We start from the raw sequence: 23326 nt of genomic DNA on the forward strand, positions 1-23326 counted from the left end.
AAGGTGCAGAGTGTGAGATAAACGACCTGCTCTGCTAGATGGGGAGGCATATGGGGTTGAATGGTGCTTACTGACATCTTAGAAAATTTTTTGAAGATTTGGGGCAGGTTTTTAAATCTAGGAGTCTAGCAAGGATCTTTCTTTACACCTCTTCCAGCACATGTAAGCGGTGTAATTGTACACCAAGGCTCCCCAGCTAGCACCAGGACCAAAACCAATAGAGCTCATCAGCGCGGCATTACACACAAACCCACTCTTCTGCCGAGGGCTCAGTCATCGCTTGGAGTGATCCGACCTCTCCCAAGCACCTGAGACTGCTGCAAACACTCCCTGTAAACAATCAGTAGTTAACATTCAGCTTTGCAACTGAGGTGTTCGATGGTGATGGGTCAGACCTGTCATGAGCAATTGTTTGTCTTCCCTGACTGGATAAGCATGCAAATAGAGTCAGGTAAACAGAACCGTCCAAAGCCCACAGATTTTTCGTTATTTATTTTAGTGAAAACTATTAATGGCAATTCTGAAAAGTCTGTTAGAACAGAGACATTAAGGATGGAGTTTCTTTTCTTTTCTTTTTTTTATTTACAACTCTGTCTGGAGCTTGAAGGAAAATGGTCAGTTTTGAAGTTTTGATTACAAGCTTCATCAAAATTTTATTTAAGAGGAAAATATTTCAACATTTTTCAGTGTTCCCCCAGCAGATCTTGCTGTGAATGCTCAAGGCTCATTTTAAAATCGGTTTCTGCAAGCAAAGCAACATGCATCTCTGAAATTCATTTTCGCTGAATATTTTTTATATTCAGGAAAAGTTCCCTCTCACAGTTGTCTCACAGCACACTACACAAGATTAGGAGCCCAGCCTCAGCAAATTCACTTTTAAAAAGATGCAAATCAGTGTTTCAAATGCCGATGGTGCCTTTCAGTACACAGAAAGAGGTTTGACTGTCAGAAGGTGGATGTTCCTTGTTTACTGAGAAATTAAAATCTGTTTGCCCAGGTAGGCTTTAAGAGTCACAGAGTGACTACAAGAAACCATTGAACTATCAGGCTGGTCAGGAGAAACCCCAGCTGTTGGCAATTAACAGCCAATTCAAGTCAGGTGGGAGAGGGAGGGATGCACCTTTATAAATGCGATCCCCTCAGCTGTGACAGGAGAAATTGGTGGGGGAAGGAAAGGGATGAGCAGCTCTAGCAAGCTCAGAGGGGAGTGCCGCTAGGAGGAATAAGGTATTGTGAAGGTGGGGGGGGGGCTAAAAGGCATGAGGAGATGAAGATCATAATGAAATGATCCTTTAGCTACTTCTTTTAAGTAATGGTTATATTTGATTTCTTTTTCTCTTTAGTAGATGCCAGGTCACTCTGGCCCATCGGATAATAACTGCTGACAGATATTCAGAATTAATAGGCAATTTGTAGCTACTCTTGGCTCGTGTCGTGTGAATGTTTCTGGTTGTCCCTCTGTAATGGTTATACAGCTCAATAGCAATTCCCTGTGATGTGCAAGGCTTCTTTAGACTTCTTCAGTCCCATGTAGGAGCTGGATGGCATGAAATTAGCAGATTCCTATTTTTATAGTCTGCTCTTTGTCTTTCTACAGCTCTCCCATCTTTTCCTTTTGGGGTACCTAGACCCCATTTCTCCTGTAAGCAGCGTGTCATAGGCTGTAGTAATCGGACAGATGTAGCAGCTCCATAGTGTTTGATTTCCCTGCAAGCCCTGTGCTACAGGAGAGAACTGTTGGGTTGTACAAGCACTGCTGGTAGTAGGAGAGGACTTACTCACCCCACCCTTTCAGTAAGATCATACTCAGCAATACTTTGTTCTTTTATTTTAGTATTCCTTTTCTTAATTTTCCTTCCAGGGGGTCTCCAACGCTTATAATGACAACATAACTGTGACTTAGCCTTGTCGCAGTCAAGTTCATTTGGGGGAAGGCAGGGGGAAGAGGAGCCCTTACTTGGGGATGAGGAAATCCTCCTTCCGCCAGCCCTTTAAAGCCAATTGAATGCCTCTTGCTGGAACTCTTCCCTGGTTTGTTATTACAAATGAGATGATCCTTGGAGCTATGGCAAGGGATTTGTAGCAGTAGTAAGGCTAAATTAAATTTCCTGGGGTTCAATCTCAAGCAATTGATAAGCTGGGCTATTTGGGAGCCATTCAAAGGTCCTAAGCTGTAACCATTTTTATTACCTCCACTTTACTTCCGGCAGCTCAAGAATTCCACTTTGTATCGCCTATTTTGCATTAGCATAAGAGCACAGATTGCTATGACTAGAACAATGTTTGTGTTGCAATTTGCCTTCCAAAAAAAAGTCATGAATGGTAAATGCATTAAAAATGGAGAGAAAAAGCATGTTCTTGTATTTCAGTTCATAAATATGTATTTCATGAAACATGGGGTAAATTAGGAAAAAATACATATACTGGATGTAGGAAGCCTGTAATATAATCTGAGGACAGAGGTGAGAGGACTTCTTGTCAAATGTATCTTATTTTGTGGCCTTTACTGAAGCTGTATTAATGTTGTCATATCAAAGTGATGATTTGTTGTACCGTTTGCTTAGCATAAGATAACTCTGATCATGTCTTCCTCCTAGATTAGCAGTGATAGTAGAGGCAAGCTGGTGAAACGCTATATAGTGGCTTAGAGAAGCCTCAGGGACAGAGGAACTGCACAAAGGGACACATCATGCGTGTTTGCATTTTGGGTAGAAACGTGTGTGTTGCTGGGCGGGGTGCGTGGATGAAATGGGGAATTAGGTGTGCATGAATCCAGTTGTCCCCATATGTGAGAAGAAAGGAGCCCAATGGTGAGGTGATTTTTTAGAAAAATAGAAAACAAAATCAGTTCAGTACAGGCCTGAAGCAGTTGATCATTCACTGAGGTCTTTTCCATCAAATATCTCTTGGTGCACAGTTGCTATCATGTCCTGTAGTATTTCATTAATTTTGAGCGTGTTAATCAGCACTGAAGCTTCCTGCATAATGAGGAGCCTTTGAAAGACACTCTGGAGTTGAAGAAATGAGTTTTGAGCACATAAATGTGTTGCAACGATATCCACAACAACGATACCCAGCCCTAACTCATTTCATGTGTTTTGCAAGTGAACTTAAAATAGCACATGTTGGAAATCAGGGGATGAGAAATGTAATTGCCTATGTTCTGCAATGGAGTGGTATGTGAAGCACTTCTGGGTGTCAACAGCAGCTAGACTGAGGTACCTGTGTTAGTTTGAAACAATGCTTGAAGATCTCACAAGTGTCTTGAACTTTAAAGGCAAATAGCAAAGGCTAGATTACAGCCTGACTGTGAACCAAAACTAGTATACAACTCATCTAGTTTTAGGTCATGTAGATGTGCAGGCTTCATCTTTCCTTTTCTTTTCAGTGTTGCTGCCTTCTGTCTGCTTAATTTTTCTGCATTGGTTTTCCCCTTCGACTTATTTTTCACTTGTGCTACCTGTTTCAAGAGATTGAGTCACAGTCATCATCTGTCTGAACTCCCACCTGCAAATTTCCTTGTTCTCAGTACATTTTCTGACACGCAGCTGATGCAACTTTCCAGAAGGCTCTCTCACTTGGGAGAGTGGTGCTTTGCTCTCCATTACTGAGGTCTCTCTCTCTGACTATCACTTGGTACTCTTTAACACCATCCACTGAATATCACTCAGCTTTTCCATGACCAGTCCATCAGTACAGACTCTCTCCCTCCCCCACAGCTTGCTCTCAGCTCTTTACTCAATACCCTTCCTTCTGCTGATGTCAATTTTCAGCTCTGGAGCTTTATCCCTTGACTCCCCTTCTGACATCTGCTTTCGCATCCCTAAAAATTTCCTGCACTGCTATTGCTGCTTCATGCAACAGACTCTCCTACTCCACTTCTGGTGTACAAGTGGGGATTCTCCAAACACATACTTGGCACCACACTTTAGGAGGACAATCTTGAAAGGTGCTTCTTGACCCCAGCCAAACCCCTCAGTTTGCTCTGATATCTGTCTCTGTGCCACTGGGACCTGAATGAATTGACTATTCATGCAAAAATGTTATCCGAGCACTGGATTTTTTGATTGGGTGTTAGATAGCAAAACACATTAAAGTCAGTGTTAGGTGCTGCTTATACTCAATTCTCTGAAAATGCCACAAGTAGTTATTTTTTCAGTATGTAAATAAACACACAAACACTACTGCCTTTCTCATTAAAATAATACAGGAACTGTAGGGAAGGCTCAGATGTACAATAGTGACACCATTTAGCGTTTGATACCCTCAACAGATGGCACTGAGGCCACTCAGTTGATGAGACCTTAATGCTGAGACAGACTTTGAAAGCCCTAAGCAATACTATAGCCCCATAATAGCAGCAAAAAGCACTAACCAAGCTAGCCTGAGAAAAACAATTGGGGATGGGGAGAGAAATCCCTGGGACAGGGAGTCCTGTGTGATGTCCCTCACGTATGTTTGGTAAATGTTTCTTCTCTTGCACAAAATGAACTGTCTTCACAACTGTGTGCAATGGAGTGGCTAACCTTGTGTTGTGTGTGATGATGCTTTGTCTCCCCTCTTCTGTCATTTTGCACTGTGCTCCTGCAGAAAGCCAGTCCCAGGCTGAGGGCTGATGAGAGATGGGGTGGTGGTTTGTGAGACAAGTCTGCCAACTCTTTGGGCAGCCTGCTACGGAGAAGACCAGGGAGCTTCGGAGAAGTCAGCAGGACAAAGGAGCACAAATATTTCTTTCTAGTCAGCCAGCTGAGGCGCAACTCTTCCCCGTCTCTTTTTGTGGGACAACATGTGAAGACTGTGAGAGTCTGCAGCCCATTCTGGCTGTGATGAAAAAGCACATGGATGATGCTCATAAGAATTTCCTGTGGGAACAGAAAATGGCCCCCTCCCGGTGCTACCTTCTCCAAACAACCTTTTCAGAGGCTACTTGCCAACAAGCCTAACTCTACAAGGTGATGCAAACTGATGCAGTAGACAGCCCCTTCTGCTGGCCAGGTTAGCTTGTTCCCTTTGCATTCAAGTTCTTGTTAACTTGCTTACAGTTATCCTAATGAACACAGCCAGCAGAAAATCGTCCATACCTTAACATGGCAGTAGCTACCCAAGCGAGGAGTACTTCTCTCCAGAGGGGAGAGCTGAGCAACTGGCTCCAAAAGTGGAGAAGTCTCCTAGCTAAACTCTGTGACATAACTCTGCCAGAAACACAGTTTTACCTTACAGGATGAGTTAGGAGTTTCTGACTGTGCTGCTTGTTTTTATTTTGATGGCTACTGTTTAGGAAACTGACCCCATGCCTCTCCTTTTAGAGATGCAGTTTTACTTAAAACTGTTCAGGGGCATCCTGCTCCTTGTCTGCACTGCCTCCCATAACTAATTCTAACACTATTGGTTTTGTTATTTACAATCATCTGCAGCCAGCAGAAGTTTTATGCTGACAGGCAAAGATGATATGCTGATACTCAGAATTCCAAGACAGCTGATATTTGAAATGGTATCTCACTTGCCTGTAAAGCCTTTCTTTATACTGAACTATTAAAATGCTAAACATATCGGGATGCTTTCTTAATATAAGCAACTTGTCGTAAACTACTTGTGCACAACCACATTAATACAAATAACACGTTCAGTAGTGGTATTTGAAAATAGTATCTCGCTAGATATATCTACTTGCTTTGCATTTGTCTTGGTTATCTACTAAATATCACATTTACATTTGGATGTGCAGTTAGAGTTAGAAAGGGATCGCTGCGCACAGTGTCATGCAGGTAGTGGTGGTGTCTCTACGAATGTGGCTGTGTAGGTTTTCCCCCAACAACCTTCCACTCTGCTCTCTCCATACCTAAGCAAATCCAGGCATGGAAATGCACATGCATCAACAAGGGCAAAACTTGGTTCTTATTACAAGAAATGATGAACCAGAGGGAAAGAACCAGAAGGAAAGATTCTGGAGTTCAAGACTTGCAGTTAAAAAAAGAAGAGTATGTTGGAAAACAAATTTTCAAAAGTAGCTGTACTCTTGAGCCAGACAGCTCTTGAAGTCTCACAACGTTAAAATTTGAAGAATGGGTACTATCAAACCAGAAGCTGATTTAATTTACAGTGTTTGTCTAGGCCAGTGTCATCTTCTCTCCTAAGGGACACGCACATCACCACACTGGACAATCAGGGAGTGAACTACATTGCTAGAAAACTCTATCAACAGTAGTGCTAACAGTAATTAGCCGAGGTCCTGAAACACAAGGGATTTTTATCCCTTATGCATTAGCTAACTAGACTCTTCTCACAATCTATGTAAATATTTTTTTTTAAGTTTTCAAGGATAATTGGGCTAGAGGGTTCCACAGGCTATTTGCACATTGTAGAATATTTAATATCTGTGTGCTGCTTTCTCTTTTCTTTTTTCTGTAGTCTGAATGTTCTTGTATCCTGTGAAAGAATAGATTCTTTTCTTTGTAGACTTCTCCACACTTTTTGCTTCTTTAGATATATTTTTATGGCATTCCCTCCCACTTCTTTCCTCTCTAAGCTAAACATTCCCGGTATTTCCAGCCTCTGCTTACCCAAAACTTATCACCTGCTACTGCCTTTTTGAAGCTCCAAATTGAGCTCGCTTCTCTGCTGCCAACCATTTTGCAGAGATAATCAACAGAACTCAAGGGGCATCGAGTCTCTCAGCAGAATGCAGGCTGGTTTGGCCTGGTCCTATCACACAAATCTTGACATTATACACTTCCTTTAATGAACTTTCAGTACCTTTTCTTCATACTAAATTACCACTGCCTGGTCAGTTCACTTCTAAGACACCAATTCCTTCCCATGCAAAGAACTAATTTTAATGGCAGAGACAATATCTGTTAACTTTGCTGTTGTGGGGGCAAGCACTGATTTGGATTAGCTGTGGATGTAGCTCTTAATACAAGAACCTGCATTCACAAAATCTCTGAATGTTTTTCAAGTTTGCTGAAAATATCTAAAGGTCTTGATAACAGCTTTGCAACACTGCAGTTGGGGAATACGTCCTCGGCGAGGAGAAAGGTTTGTGAGCTCCTGCAAGCGTGTGAGAGAGAACATGAAAGCAGTAAGCTAGACAGTAGTAGTCCTGGTTGTAAATTCTGTACTTTCTGTTGCCTTTCCAGACAACCAAGAACACTGGTGTCTTAAATAATTTCTGCATGCTATCTTCATATATTTGTTTAATGCGCTTTTAGTAGAAAGGGTAACACACATCTTTCAGGAAAAGTTTTATGTTGGGGTGAAAAATAGCCTTATAAAGCCATACTTTTACAAAGAAAAAGGATGTGTGTGTCACAACAGTGGCCATTCCATGAACTACGCTGAGCCAGCTCCAAGACTCAGAATCACATGAGGATAAACCTTTTTCCAGACTAAGCCCTTAACAAAAGATTGTGTGTAAGCAACATAATCTACAGAGGAAAAACATGCTACATTTTTTTTATCATAACTGAGATACATTTACTGAGCACTGCATGATTCCTTCCTTACAGTCGAGTAGCCTTTTAGATTTTTGTCCTCTCAAAATACGTGCTGAAGTAGCTTCTTCCAGCTGGTGTGCTTATTCCATAACTTTTCTATTAAAGGGGTTTGTGAAATTTTCTGAGTGGCCATCGAGAGTAAAGCGTTCACGGAGCAATTCTTGCTTTCTTACTAGCTCCTCTGTTGCGGCTTCAGGAGCCCAAATCTAGAAAATACAGGTATTTGTAGTTAATTTGGACATGACTTCCGCAACTGAAGCATTAAGAAGATACTGTTAGCCAAGTAGAGCCATGTTCTAGCACTCCTTTCCATTCTGAGACATAGAAGAAAACTAGTGTGGCTTCCCAGCAGAACATACCACAACAATTTGTGTATGTGTAAGCAGAGCATTCTCTTGTCACTTCCAATCTATAACGTGCCATGGGCTCATATTAGGGATAATGTGGGAAAGAAGATCCAAAGCTAATTGTTTAGGATGACTGACTCAGGCCCAAGATCCTCAGAGTAGAAAATAGTAATTAGCCATAGAGTCACTGGCAATGTAGCCTTATTCCCCTGAGACCATTGCAGAAACTAGCACAAATCAGGGTTAGGGAAATGGTAAATAAACTCCAAAAAAACCCTCTCAGTCAGCAATGGTATTGTTTTCCTTTTTGGGGGGAGAGAGGGAGGAATTACTTATCTCCAATCTTTTTCTGTTTCTTGGTTATTTGTGAGTGAGTATTAAGTCCCTGATATAAAAATTACATTTCCATTATTCTAACTCTAGGAAATAAATATTTAGTGTACTGTGATCCACTTAGTTCAGTAACTGTCACTGACACAAATGATCATGTGATAACTAATTGAGAAGGCAAGTTAGAAATTGGTGCCAGTCCCATGCACAAGGACTCCTATCCTTTAAGTGTAAGAACGTAAAAATCCATACCATGAATGTAGTTGCATTTGTATTTTACTGCAGATCCACTTTAATCTTATTTTAAAACCTGATAAGAGCTTGATTTCCGTGACAATTTGTTTTATATAAATATGTGTGTGTATATAATACATATACACATATATACGAACCCTTTAGTTTACTGTTGTTTTGCGGCAATCTCTCTAGCCTGTGTCACATCATCTATAAGCTAGTTGAATTGTGAAGTCATTTCATCAGATTGTTCTGGGTTTTGATCTACAGCAAGGTCTACCTTTAAATTAATCTGAAACCGTGCTTATGTTTTGCTACTGTACGTACTTTTCTGGGTTTGAATGTGATGTCATCTCTCTTAGTAGCACCACTGGTTATCAAAGAGTTCAGATAACTAACACTGTCCTTAAGGGCATGTGTTGTCTTTTCAAGAATGGATTTCTCTACATCTGGCAGAGATATCTGTGAAGGCTGAAAGAGAAGAAGTTACCAGTTATGCAAAAACATTGCGTTTGGAAGCAAGGCACGCATCCTGCATCTTCTGACACTTCTTTTGCTATCTATTTACTGTGTGTGTATTTTTCTTAATCTCTTCAGAATCTGTTCTTCTTAAAGCTGATAATTTTTTTTATAACTAAAATCTGTGAGGGAAACCCTTTAAAAGGTAGGTGATGACTCTCCTTGGACACTAAAACATTAACTGCTCTTTAAGACTCACAAGACAATCACCTAGTACCGCTGGTGATCCCATCCTGTGCTGGGTGATGAATAAATAAGCATCTAAGGTTGTCGTCCTCCTGCCTATGAAAGTACTGTACTATCCCTGTTTTAAAACATTCAAAAATGTTTCAAAACATTTTGGAAAGGAGAAAACCAACATTTGGCTACTGGGACATATTTACTACACGGCTCAGGGCAGGACTGCTAAAGGATACTTCCAGCAATGCAGACACAATTGCATTTTCTCTCTAAATAGCACGCCGGGTCTGACTAACAAGTACCACCGGTAAATCGGGAAGATCTCATCCACAATAAGACAACCAGGATGTGGTCACGGAGGCTGATGTCAGCTTGGGAACTAGGGCAATGGTAAGGTGCTCAAGGCTCCCGGGGAGTGCAGGAAAGGCATTCAGAAGTACAACAGCTAAACTTCAGTGTGGGATTTGAGAAACAGGACTCGGGTCAACAGTAGAAGAGGAAGGATGTGAGACAAGCTGGGAAATGATAAGTCAGCAAGCCTGATATCGCCTCAGTGAGTTTGATTAGCAGAATAAAAAGACCTTTCTACTAATTTGAAGGGCCTTGGTCTTATCCTGTGAAGAAACAGGTGCTCCCTTTAAGAAATTATGGTTACCAGTTGTTCAACACAACAGAACTGGATGATCATAAACTTCAGGAGGGGGGAAAAGAAGAGGAAATATTTTTCTGTGTCCTGTCAGTGATATAGGACATAATTCTTAAGTGGGACTGGGGAAGACATGAAGTTCATGTAAATAAGTCAAAATTTCAACCAATGAACAAGTACTAGTACTGGCAAGAACAAGTCCCAGCTTCTGAAAATACTCACTTTAAAAAAAACTGCCTGATTTATAGCCTTAGAGAGACATGGATGGCAAATAAATGAAAGAAAGAAGCACTCTACTAACTATTAGCAAATCAATCCATTGTTACTGTCTCTCATACCTCTCTTTTCACAGCTTGTACCCCTACAGGCATCAGTGGAGAAGGTGACTTTGGCTTCACAACTTTTTCTTTCTCTGCTACTTCTGGCAAATTTTCCAGTTTATTTTGGAGCAGATCAATTATTCGGGAATCTGCAAATACTTTAGCAATATCAAGAGCATTCTTTCCTGTATTTAAAAAAACAAATATCTGTAAGCCATGAAAATGAACATTGGCACTTGTTATTGCAACTGGATAATGACACTACAGTCAACGGAATTTGATTAGGCCTCTATTTATTAACCATTCAGTGTGCCAGCAGTGTGCCTGACTGGCAGTCATCAGCACTGCTTGCAGAAATGAGGCCTTGCAGAAACGAGCCTTGAAACCAAATATTGCAGGAATTCTTGGGAGTAGTTGCTTTGCTCTTAACTTCAGGTGGTAACAGAAATGGAGAATACACATCCCTTCTACAAGCAGGGTTTCACCTATAAGGCATTTTGGGAAGGAAAGTCTCATTATGTAGCAATGTTCCTTCCTATGTTAGAGCAAGAGCTTAAAATGTGATAAATGTTAACTGTTTAAATTACTCTGAAAATAGAGGAAATAATACTGGATGAGGGATCTGCTGTGAGGAGGTAACACTTCAGTATCAGTTCAGATTTGTTTTTCTGTTAAGTATTTTTTTTTCTCAGGGAGTAATATTTACATGCTAAGCAGCAAGAAATTTTTTTAACCAGTGCTGCCTGTGCATAAAAAATAAGTGATTTAAATGGGTGGCAGAGCATACACTGGCCACAACTAAAATCTAATTTTCCATCAAATAATACTAATAACTAGATAGAGTTTTTTCATTAAAGCCACTTATAACTCTACATATCTTGTGAGGAGCAACAGTCTCCTTAATCATGTAATTAATCATGTTACTTTATTTTCTAGATGCATAAAACCCAGGAAAGCTGACTACTTACGATAGTGATTCCACTCTGTAGAAAGCTAATTGAACCTAACTCTTACCTTCATCCCGATCCTAACAGCAATCATAAATTCCGAACACTTCTCAAAGTGTTCCAAGAACTTAGTTTTTTTAATAAAACCTGTATACATGTAAGGAAACAGGCCCTTTTTGGAGACATTGATATTTACCATTGCTGTTTGTAGTTTGGATGTCAGCACCCGCATCAATTAAAAAATAGACTATATCCAATCTGCAGACCTCAATGGCTCTCATTAGTGGGGTTGCATTGCCTATTGCAGGTGCATCCACTGCTGCTCCAGCCTTCACTATCAGTTCAGCAATATCTAGGTGTCCGTTATAGCAAGCGTGATGGAGGGGAGTCCACATGAAATTGTCTGTTGCGTTTACATCAGCCCTACAAAAGAATAAGAGAAGTTGTGGCAGATGGAGCTAGCTACTAGATACAGTAACATCCACAGCTCCAAGTACAATCAATGTTAACTGCCCACTGCAATGGCGTATTCAATGTAAATAAGTATTTACTTATTGCTACTGCTACTCTGAAACCATTTTAGTATCTGATATATAGCTTGTCATGGAATATTAATTGTAAGAGTGTGCCTGGGTGGTGATCATATCCCCCTCTAAGCCAACACTGTCCTCTACATGGAGGTTTTCACAGATACAGAGAAAAATGGGCATTTAAACAGCTTAGTCCTCTACAATGCTGCTGGTGTTTGTGCTCCAGCTTCACTGAGAATGGCAAAAAGCAGATTAAGGAATTCAAAAAAGAATGCTTCTGGGCTAAGAACAGGTGCTCTAAAACATGCGGCAAAATTGCCTACTGTCCAATTTACAAATGAATTAGAGAAGTTCTATCTCGGAAAATCTGAGGATTTAAAACTTTTTCAGCCACTCTGTGCCTGGACTAGATCTGTTTCTGCTCCCAGGTTAAAATTGGCATGTTCTGGAGGATGCAAGGGCTACTTTGGGAGAGACATTTGCAATATGCTGCCTTCAGATGAAGCTGAGGTGAAAAGCATTATCAGTCCTTCAACAACTGGCTGCCTTACGAGCTTTTGGGCTAGGGTTATGCAAAAGCAAGGCTTGGGGAACAAGAGTCACTAGACCCCCTTAATGGTGTTAAACGGGAAGAACTATGGTTCCCCTGTATCTCTGAAGAAAGCACAGTTCATGTCCGTGCCCAGATCTGGGATCTCCCACATGTGCCATGCGTGGGTTCAGAAGGGGTCAAAACCTCATGAGGGGATTCTCCAGAACTCAAGCAGAGTCAATTACTGTCCATTGTATTTAGGACAGCCTAGAGGTCCTCAACTGAATGACTGAATGTCACTTGGGACAAAGTGCTGATATCTTCCCAAAAGACATGGAAGGAGGGAGAAGGAAGAAAAAATTAGGAAAGAGGCTGCTTCCAGGGATAGCTTTTTGCTCTTTTGGTCGGATGGTTAATATTTAACTCCAGATTCATCTGTTCATCTTTTCTTGTTTAAATTTTTAATCTTTTTCAGAATTCTACCTTTGAGATCTTATGGGAGTAAATTCCCCAGACCCACCAGTTTCACCTTTGTTGTCTTTCAGTTGCTTAGCTGTTATGGTTTATTTATATGCAGTTTTCATTTCCTTTATATTTCTCCTTAAAATAAGCATTCCCAGTTATTCCACTTTCTCTCTCAACCCAGCCTCCACGCCTGTACTGATACTCTGTCTGCCCCTGAATCCCTTTTGCTAACTTCATTCTATCGGAAACAAACCAATCGAAGGGAACAGGAACAACACAGCACTGACTTAAAAATTCTTCAGCATTTTCTCCTGATCAAACATTGAATTTGCCTTTAGCACAAATTTAACTTCTGTGTCTTTCTGGAACAAGATAGAAAGTGGATACCACCAACTTATGTTTAAACCTCAGTGTTTTCTATAGCTCTGAATAAATGTTTTGGTTTTATTCAATATGTATTTGTGATACCGTATTAAAAAGGTTATATTTCAAAAAGTATTTGAACTCCCAGGCCAAACTGAAAGTATCTGAAAGTCCATGCTGTTGAAAGATGCAAAGCTAAACACTGTACTGATAACTTTCCTCTCCACTTTCTGATTTCTGTCAATTTAAAAATCTCAGAATTGGTACTATTTTTTTAAACTAAGTTATTAATTTCTAGGTCTAACTGTTAAATATGATGAGATGTGACTCCAGTGCTGTCTAGTGAGGCTTGACGAAAGCAGTGGAGATTAATTTGCTAGATTAATTTGCTAACTCTTGCATCCTTATCTTTGGAAGACCTGAATATATACATTTACACAACTTTCCATATGCTCCAGGAATGTCAGTGTAATTACCAGGGTGTGTAAAGATCCATGTGCTGTTAAGTCTTTGCAGGATTGGAGCAACGACTACAGCCACTTATCCTTAGAAATGAGTGATAAAATGAATTCTAGCTGTAGGTAGAGAACAAAGCTAACGCAAATATCTTTGAAAAATGTTCACTTAAGTGAATGACTGTAGGACTACAGCAGTCTGACAATAAAAAAAAAGATTACCCTATTACACAAGTATGACTGAATCTTTCTTAAATTGCCTTCATTTTTAAGCTGTCATTGAGGTTTTTCACAAGTGTGTCTGTAGCCTACAAAATTGCTGAAGCACTTCTAAAGTGAGGAGCAGACTAAATAGCATGCGCTTCTGGTGTAAATCCTGCTGCCTCGGCCTGCTGAGGTTGCAGAGGAAAATGATTATAAGGCTTATCCCCTTAAAACATTTGTATGCAAAAGCCCTGGCATGTGGAACAGGGAAGTCCAGGATTGCCTTGATGATTCAGCTAAGAGTACCTTGATGATTTCAGCAAGAAATCATCTTGAGCCAGATTTCCCCAAAATCATTCATCTGATTTTGAGAGTTGAGTTTTGAGGACGCACTATTTGAGACGTGGGTATGAACTAACCGTAGTTCCAGTAGACTGCATTTGTAGGTACTCTGGTATGTGACCAAAATGTCAACAGTCCAGACACCAAAAATTTCAGATCTGGGGAACTTAACTCTTGGATGTTTCTATTTCCCTGTTACTAAAACGTGAAAAATAATAAACTAACCCTCTGTAACTCAGGATCGTATGGAACTAACTTTAATATTAAACATTATGTAAATAGAAAACAAACCATAATCTGTTGCATCCAAATGTTTACTGCAAATTTATGCTTTTGAAAGCCTTTCCAAAATAGCAATTTTAAAAAAAAAAATCTATGAAATGATCTTACCCCTTTTCCAGAAGATACTGCACAACATCTATGTTCCCACTTGCACATGCAGCCATCAAAGGTGTTTTGTAATATTTATCTTTTATGTCTACTTGCACACCCTCCTCAAATGCTTTCTGTAGAGACAGAATGTCTCCTGCCCTGACAAGGTAGTTAATATCCATGTACATTTTCCTTGGCTCATCTATATACCAGGCACGGTCATCGTGCACAGGATGGGCAGATGGGTGGTCTCGGTTCAAATGGTAGCTATCAGCAATGTTCTGAATAGCCTCAATCATGTACACAGGGAAACCATCTTCCCTACGCGGACATGCGCTCTTTGGAATAACACAAATTGGCACAGGGATGGCGATGCCTTTTCTGCCTCTTCGTTTCTTCCCTTTCTTCCCCTTCCTCCCTTTGGGTCCAAAGGACGTTATAAGACAGCTTTTCTGCAAGTATTTAGAGCCTTTAAAAAATTCTTCTATGTTGATTCCCTCAGGGTGAGATCCTTCATGCATGTCAGCAATAGTTTGTATTTGTTCAACGTCCACAAAGGCACACTGCTTTTGAATAACTGATACAAAATCATCTTTAGCTACCGTCCCATCTCCTTGGTCGATGGCCTCAAATGCCTTGCGGAGGGCAGCCTGGTGCTCTAAGGACCAGTCGTATAGCCTCAGTGCCCAGCGGGGGTTGTCCTCCTTCGCCCCAGGCTTGGACTGTTTTATAAAGGTATTTTCAATTTTACGCAATTCTGCTGCTGCTGCTTTAAAACCACCTTCCTTGGCAACGGCTCTTGGGGTCTTTGTTAACAAGTTTGTCCATGTAGGATCACAGCCTAAAAATATGGACACAATTTTGCTGATAATGCAAATGATGATAATGCAATGATAATGCAATGATTACTAATGATAATTAGTAATTACTGATTACGTAATACAAGAGACTTGTAATATGCATGCAACTAATTGCCACAATTGCAACTAATTGCCACAAGTCTACAATTTTATATTGTCTTAATTATAAATAGCGATAGTAGATGGAATCACATCATTGATCTCAGATTGGAAGGTTAGCCACGTGTCCGTATTTGTTTCCCAAAGGGAAATTCATTGGGCAACCCATGCCCTGCTTACCCGTCCACTCGTGGGTATGTATAGAAAGGCAGAAGTTCAGTGAAAATTTTACATTTTTACTTAAAGTGGTGAGCAATGCTAAGAAGAAACAAACTAAGATTAAAATGTCACTCACTGTTCTATACCCCAACCTTGCAATTTGGCAATGGACCACTAGTTAAACGTTTGAATCACAAGAACAGAATGTAGGATTTTGCATGGTGCTCTTCAATCAAAGCTTGAAGTGATACAATTATCTGATTAAGTTAGAAAATGATCATAGCTGCTTTAGAGTACGTTTCAATGCCCATGGACGCCAAGTTTTCTCCATAACTACACTGAGATAATTTTTAAAAATAATCAGCAAACCAAAAATTAATTTTCTATTGGAAGATTCGATACTTCTAAAAACAACTAAAACCAGAACCACTTAATACAGTCCAGTTCTAAATTATACAAACCTATGACGTTTCTGCTGCTTTCTTTAAGGAATGTTTTATCTCAGCCACGTTAGTAGAAATAAGTCATAATAGCCTATGTTAGGCACTTCTTAATGACAATTACATATGCCACATGATACCTCAGAGAGTCAAATCTTTCATAAATGCCCAAGTGAAATCTTTCCTTTAGCACAGAAAAAGAATACACATGATAGTTGCAAAGTAACTTATTTTTAATGTACCTCTTTGTCCTATAAACTTGCAGCAATTTGCAAATCCTCCCTCCGCAGCGTAATGAAGTGGTGTGTTACCGTTCATAGCAATCAGGCCCAAGTCTCCATTATAAGCTGAAATAATCCTCAAAATCTAGAAAAACAAAGACAGTACCACCAAAAATCTTGTCTGTTTCTTAAGATGGGGAAGTGTGAGAATGATTCACAAATAAATGCAATATCATATATTCCCAGTTTATACGGTGAACTTCTCTCCTGTGCCCAGCTGATCAATGTGCACATAACATGCAAGTTTTCTATAGTACTGTGCTTACTTAACTGAGGAAATAGAAACCTTGTTCAGTTGTAGACATCAAGGACAATCTTCACTCCTGCCAGCCTACTGCAGGCCACTGTCTTAAAGTAACGCTGACGTTGCATGCACAATCAAAACTGCATAATTTTATATACTTTGAAGATGATATGGGGATAAGGAAGAAAGTGCCTATCTGTTTGCATCTGTCCTTCTTATAATGGTAATGTTTTATCCAAGTTACACAGCTGCTACATATTGAGAGAAACAAGCTCTCCAATGGAACTGTTCACACCAGCCAGCCACACTAGCACACACGCTCAGGTACCTTGGCAAAAAAGGCTCTGCAATTATGAGAGAGAGTCTGCTGGATTCCCTTTGATACTTAAAAAGAAGCTGCTTTTGATTGCTTATTGTTATGCTTTGATCAGCTGAGATACTGGACTCAAAAGAAAAAAAACCTCCAAAACACCCAACCCCAAAAAACAAACAAAAAAAACCACCCCAGGTTTGGCTTTCAACCCTGAAAACCTTAGGGCACATCCAGCAGTGCTTTAATGCCACAAATGATGATACCTCAAAAAAGCCTCCTTTGGCTGCGAAATGTGCAGCACTGTGTCTTTCAAGGTCAAATAGGTTAACATCAACTCCTCTCTCAAGTAGACCACGCACCAGCTCGAGAACACCTTCTCTTGCAGCTTCCATTAAGGCTGTGCGACCCATAGCCTGCGAGGTAGCAAGAAAACAATTCAGAATTTGTTTCGTATGCTAATTCAGGTTGAAACAATATGATCTGATTGTTGCAAGGTGGCATAAAACTGACGGTCTCCTTTTAGGTATTACCAAAAAAAGGAGACAAGTCTAATAGTTTCAAAGATACTTGTAGGTAAACTTTAAGAATCTAGTCATAATGCTGATAAAATATGAGTAGTCAAATCCCAGCAACTCAAATACAGTAGTAGCTTGAGTCCCTTGAATAATCCTCATGAAAATCAGTTCCTTAGTTAAAGAATTCTTTATTCTGTGTGCATGCTCTCATGCATGTTTATAAAATTTAACACAAAATACCACCTCATTAATGAAAGAGCATAAGGAGCTATGGCTGGAGGAATGCTACGGGGAAGGCAGAACAACTGGGGAATTTCACTACTGTTCTGTCTGAGAGGAAAAGTTCACGTTCTAATACATTAGTGCTCTTCTTCTAGGTAATAGTGTATGTTTGTGATTAGCAGTACCTATTTTCTTTATAATGGCTGACTTTGGTAGATCTGGTGACCTTCCCAAGAACAGAGCACATCTTGGACCAGGGATCGCCTGCTATTAACGTGTTGGCCCGCAGCAACACTTAGAATATCTGACTTGCCACTCTCCAGAGGGGCAAAGAGAGCAGTGAGCCATGGATATGGTTCCATACGTTCTTCCCTGATATTTGTCTTTCTCTGGGCCTAGCAAACCATTCCTATTATGTGACCAGGTATGTGCCCATCATATTACAAAAAAAATGCAGGTTTCTCACGTTGCAGGTACTCTGAGCGCAAGAAGCAGACACGTGCATGAGAGAATGGGATAAGGATGTTCAAACATTGGTTTTGCTACGGCTACAAGCTAGGAAGGATATTGCAAAACTCGGACCAAAGTAAAAGCCATGGGTAGCTTTAAGGGGAAGCTTGAGCTCCTTGCCTTGATCAACAGCACAGAGCTCCAGTCCTGCAGGTCTTTGTTAAATTGAGGAAGTAAACAAATAAATTACTAAGACAGAAGTACAAAAGAGAGAAAAGAGTTTTTCCTTGCCTTGATTCCCCATGAGATTTTTCATGCTGGACTCACGTTTTAGTGTATATTATTTCAACCCTGAAAACCTTAGGGCACATCCAGGCAAAGTACAAATCAGCATTGCTCCACTGAAGTATGGTGAACTGCAACTCCTAAGAGCTGGCCCAGTTACATTTTGGTTTTGTAAAATATTTGCACTCTAATCTACAAAAATCTAAATCTAAATACATGGTTCAAGCAGAAGACTTAAATCCCTGCTCCCGCAAAAGAGCATAGTACAGAAGAAGGGAACAGGCATGGCCGCAGAGTTAAGCATTTGTCACTGCTTTAATATTTTAATGATTTAAGTATGGATTTAAGGTCATATATGCTAGCTGTCTGGTAACTATTCTATACTCCTGTATATATGTTTTTAGTTACAGAAATATTCATACTGGGTTTGTTGCATTGGGATTTGCTCCTCTTTCCAAGAAATTCAGACATATTTCTTTAATATCATGAGCTTGCTCACAGGCTTGTAGAAATACAGGTTTCCCATCAGTAGTACAGTTGTTAACATCTGCACCATAATCCAAGGCAATTTGCATGCAGTGGTAGTGTCGTTTTGTAGGTAAAATGCAGTAAAACAAAACACCTGCAAAGAAAACCAGCAGGGATTATGGTGCAATACGAAATTATTAGAAAGGTTACTTAGGCTGTAAGCTTCACAGCTGGACAGACAAACTCCTTCAATAGAGACCCATTAACTTCTCTTAGGGTATATACATGCAAAAAAGACTTCTAGTTTAGGGCCTTTGAATTTGGGGAGTAAACCAGAATTTAATCTGTGACAGGTCATGGGAGGAACATGATTCTCAATCGCAGGTTATCTTTCTGCTATGTACTATGATTTAAAGGCCTAGACTGTTCAGGGAGAATTATCTTCCTTTTCATCAAAGCTCTTATGGCCAATAGCTTCTGCTGAGCTGTAAGGATTACCCTCAACCACAGTTCCTCTCTATAGATTGGACACAACATACATAGGAAGTGTGTAACACAGTAAGGGGTCATTTTATGGTATTTCTGGTCTGACAAGGTTCCCTTTTACTTACCTTTCCCTTCATTATCCACAGCAGTCATGTCTGCTTTAGCTTTTGCTAATAAATCCAAAACCAACTCATGGCCTAGCTCAGCTGCCTTCATTGCTGGAGTACGTCCCATTTTGTCCTGGACATCTGGATGAGCTCCCTGTTCCAGCAAGAAGCTGCACATGTCAGTGTCATTTTTAATGCAGGCCAAATGAAGGGCACTATATCCTTCCATAGGCTCTGTGAAATTAATGAGATTTGGGAATCCATTCTGGACCAACTTTTCTATTTGCTTCTTGTCTTTCTGGTGAACGCACTGAAGAAGTTTGTAGATCTGTAAGTTTCGAAGTCTGTTATCTACTGGTAACATCCTGGAATAAGAAAAAATGGCTTCTTTCAAGGAAGTGATTTCTGCATGGGGAGAGAAGAAAACATGTAAACTAAGAGATGAGATTATAATTACATGCCAGTAAGGACAGGAATCAAATTATGTTCAAGGCATGAAAATATCCACTTTAACTTGACAGAGCACTAAGCTTTGAATGAACTTCTCTCATTTAGTATATACAGCTTATAGAGAGACTATATAAGCACATGTAGCACTTTGCAACATTGTTCTTTCTAGTCTTCAAACTGTTCTGAAGAAGTCTCATTCAAGGTGAAAATTAAGTTAAGAAACTGTAAGGTAGCTGCTTTCCATTCAAGGAACTGTTACAATCTACAATTACTTAGAAGCCTAAGAGGAGGCTGATCATCTGTCATTTTAGTACTTCAAAGGGAAAAAAAAAATCACAAGTGACAGTGTCCTCTGCACTTGCTGAAACATAAAATTGATACTAGCATCACCTCACCAGTACCTAAGCACCTTCTTTTTTTTGGTAGCTGATGCATGAACTTCCTGCTGGGCTATGTACATAAAAGGGTAAATTGCCTTTCTCTGCAGCAAAACCCTTGGCGAAAAAAAGATGCAGACAGTGGGGCACTGGCCTGGAAAAAGGTTCCCCCAGGTGATGCAAAGCATGCTTCTTCAGAAAAGTGTGGTGCAGGAAACCACCTCAATTCTGATTCTGAAATCACCTCAATTTGCCTCAATTCTGATTTTTTTTAGGCTTTTTAGCCTCTTTTAGCTAGTCTCAGCACTTGTGGCTAGAGGGCCAAGCAAGGGTCAGACATTATAAGGACCATTTCTGAAGCTTGCTTAAGTGGATGGGAAGCTTCCTATCAGCTTCAGCAAGCCTTGGGTCAGCCTGTCCTCCAAATACGACAGTGTGCTTAAGGACATGCAACAAAAAAACGTGGAGGAACAGCATCCCGTTAGGGAATACTTGGGGTTTGCGGGGGGGGGCGGTTATTAGCAATATAGCCTGTAAATGGGACCCCTCAGCAATCTGCCTGGCTACTGCTGGGTGCTTTATGGACATCCAAGAAAAGGTGAGTTTTAAGAGACAGATGCAGAGATGCACAATTCCAACAGACTTTTTGAGGCAACACCTCCCATTCTGGAAAGGAAGCCTGAGAGTAAACTTCAGTAAAAGTAGAAAAAAATGAATGAAGGCTAATCATGTTGGGAACGGACAGAGAGCAGTAATTTTTGTACCACAGGTACAACATGCCAGTTGTCATTTCTGTAACTACCATCTTTCATTTCTTTTGAAGTTCTGTGGCCAGCCTATTTTTGGAACAACAGGTCAAGTTGACGGATTTCTGAGAACTGTCCCCTCTTGTGTTTTCCCCCGCTAAACAAGCTACTTAGCACTCTCCCTGTGCATCTGGCCATGCTGCCTAATGATACCTGCAGCCCTGAGTCAGGCGCTATGTGCAAAACAACTCCGTTACACCCTCTGACACATCTGACCGCAGCTGATCGCTCCTCCCCTGTAACACACTTAAAATAGCAGAGGTGTTTCAGGAGAGGAGTAAGTAAAAAGTAGGGAAGAGCCGTACAACGCCTGGAGCCACTTAAAAGTTGCCCTTTCTAGTCTACAGAGCATTGCAAAAATATTGTAAAATGTTCACGTTTTGCTAGAAAAACTGTTTTTCATTGTAACAGTTTTGCCCAGCTCTACACCATGTTTTATTTGAATGGCATTATTATTAGAAGCTGCTCACTTGCCCAAGTGTTTAAGTGGGCACTAAAATGCAAAGACTTTCTCTTTGCAATGAAATCCGGTCAGAAGAGGTCAGCTGCTCCCAGAGTTTGCGGCTTTCTCCATTTAAATATGACATTGCTTAAATGCTAAATTCTTCTCTGTGTAGGTCTTACACAACCCTCATTCTGATCATATACCAAGTATATTCTTACATTGCACGATTAAACCATTAAGTAGCAATAACTTAAATCTGTCGCCTATGGCTTGTTCATTCTCATCCCTACCATGTTGTGCTTCTTGTGGCATACTGTCTTGTGAAAGGGAATAAATGCAGAGATTTTTTTCTACTGACGGATTACAACTATAACAGCACTCTAGTCCTAAAGTTTAGAGTTGAGAAATAAGGCTACTTCTGGGCAATGCCCTGGTAGAAGTGAAAACTAGAGTCCCCTATGGAGTCTAGCTTTTACAGCCTGAAACATTAGGAAGTAATTTCCGAGCAAATCCTCAATATAGGAGGTTTTTCCCAGCTTCTGAGCACAGGGAAAGAAGCGGTGTAAACTCTGCAGGGGCTGTGGCGAGGAGCAGCAAGAAGGTACTGCAGGGAAGGCTCTTACAGTACTTACACCACTGAAATTCAGCAAAAGAAATGATTTTGCAGACACTTAAATGGAGCTGACAAGCTTAAATATTCTTTCATACTCTTGTTGCATTTCCCACCACCCTGCAGCAGTAAGGAACGTGGATTTACTTCCAAAAACTGGATCCTTTCTTCCCACTGTTATTCATTATTTGCACCTGGATTTGCACAACATTTTTTAGGATCAAAACTTGCCTTTTCTTCCCTTCTTTCTTCCCCCTGAAGCTGCAAACACTGAAGAAACGACATTCTCCATGGAAATAGGTTAGTAATGCTATAGAACATGAGCAGCATTGCAGTTGGTAAAAATCGGTTAGTAACATTCGATGAAGGCACAAATGGATATACTATTCAATGCATATAGATTTGGATTTATTTTATGGATTATCCTTGAGATTGGAGGTAGCTAGTGCTACCTCTTGCACAAACATTACACTCAGTCTCTGAAGTACAAGCATCCAGAATAAGCATGTCCCAGAATGCTGTGTTTTCCAGCGGGTAAGATGACAGACTTGCAAAGCACGTCTGAACCTAAAGTGCATTTTACGCACGCAAGCAACTACTAGTTGTAAGTAAACAGCTGCCACCACTGATGTTCCTGTTCCTGCCAACGTCCACAGCAAAGGGCCAGGAGCGCAAGTGGCACAGGCTGTCGCAGGAACAGCAGCGGCTTTGAGAGGCAACGGCAGAATCGGCAGCCCTGGTGGGAAAGGCGGACTTGTGCTGCACATGTTAGACACCACAGAATAGGGTTGAAAAACAACAAACCACGCAATGTTCTTGCAATGTCCCTGTGTATATGTCCAATGATCATTTTAACTACGTGATTAGGATTTACTTGCTCCCTACAACGTTTGCCTCATGCAGGACAGGAGATTGACAGCACACCTTACACTCTTTGATTGTCCTCCATTACAATTTTAGCCGCAATTCAGCCTCATCAGTTTTTGCTGGTGCTTTTGAGATGCTTATCATGGTATTCTTTTAATACTTCACACACAGTAACAAAATTATTTCCGTAAACATAAGTGAAATTATTTTCATCACAATGGTGAAGTATGTCGTTATCGCAATTCAACCACCAGTAAGATCCTACCAAGTTTAAAGTCTTTGTTTCAAAGCATTAAGAGCCAACAATTTACATGAAAACAACCGTAAGATTTTAACAGTGACAGTTAATATTTCTTTGCAGTATTTCTTGAAAGTGACTGGATCAAGTTTTAATAGAAGTTTCTACAGTAACAGAATCAAAGTAAGACAGGTGGGATAGAAAACTCTACCCAGAGTCAGGTAAAGTTACAAGCAAGTGAAACAGGCTTTTATAATGAGAATATAACGACAGCATCCCACAAATTTTCATTAAGTAAATACTACCAACCATACGTACTTCACAG

The 23326-nt window shown here is 40.4% G+C and overlaps 1 protein-coding gene across 1 annotated transcript; it reads right to left on the reverse strand.

Annotated features, from left to right (window-relative positions):
- Positions 1-7573: 7573 nt before the first annotated feature.
- On the reverse strand, positions 7574-19572 carry ANKEF1 (ankyrin repeat and EF-hand domain containing 1). The gene is made up of 9 exons (XM_009581426.1): positions 19227-19572; positions 18570-18769; positions 16939-17088; positions 16080-16203; positions 14298-15120; positions 11213-11439; positions 10088-10254; positions 8732-8875; positions 7574-7699 (listed from the first exon to the last, which is right to left on the reverse strand). The coding sequence occupies exons 1-9, from the start codon at positions 19570-19572 to the stop codon at positions 7574-7576; spliced, it is 2307 nt and encodes a 768-aa protein (XP_009579721.1).
- Positions 19573-23326: the final 3754 nt, after the last annotated feature.

This window comes from Fulmarus glacialis, unplaced genomic scaffold (genome assembly GCF_000690835.1).
Source record: "Fulmarus glacialis isolate BGI_N327 unplaced genomic scaffold, ASM69083v1 scaffold3897, whole genome shotgun sequence".
Classification (NCBI taxonomy): Eukaryota; Metazoa; Chordata; class Aves; order Procellariiformes; family Procellariidae; genus Fulmarus; species Fulmarus glacialis.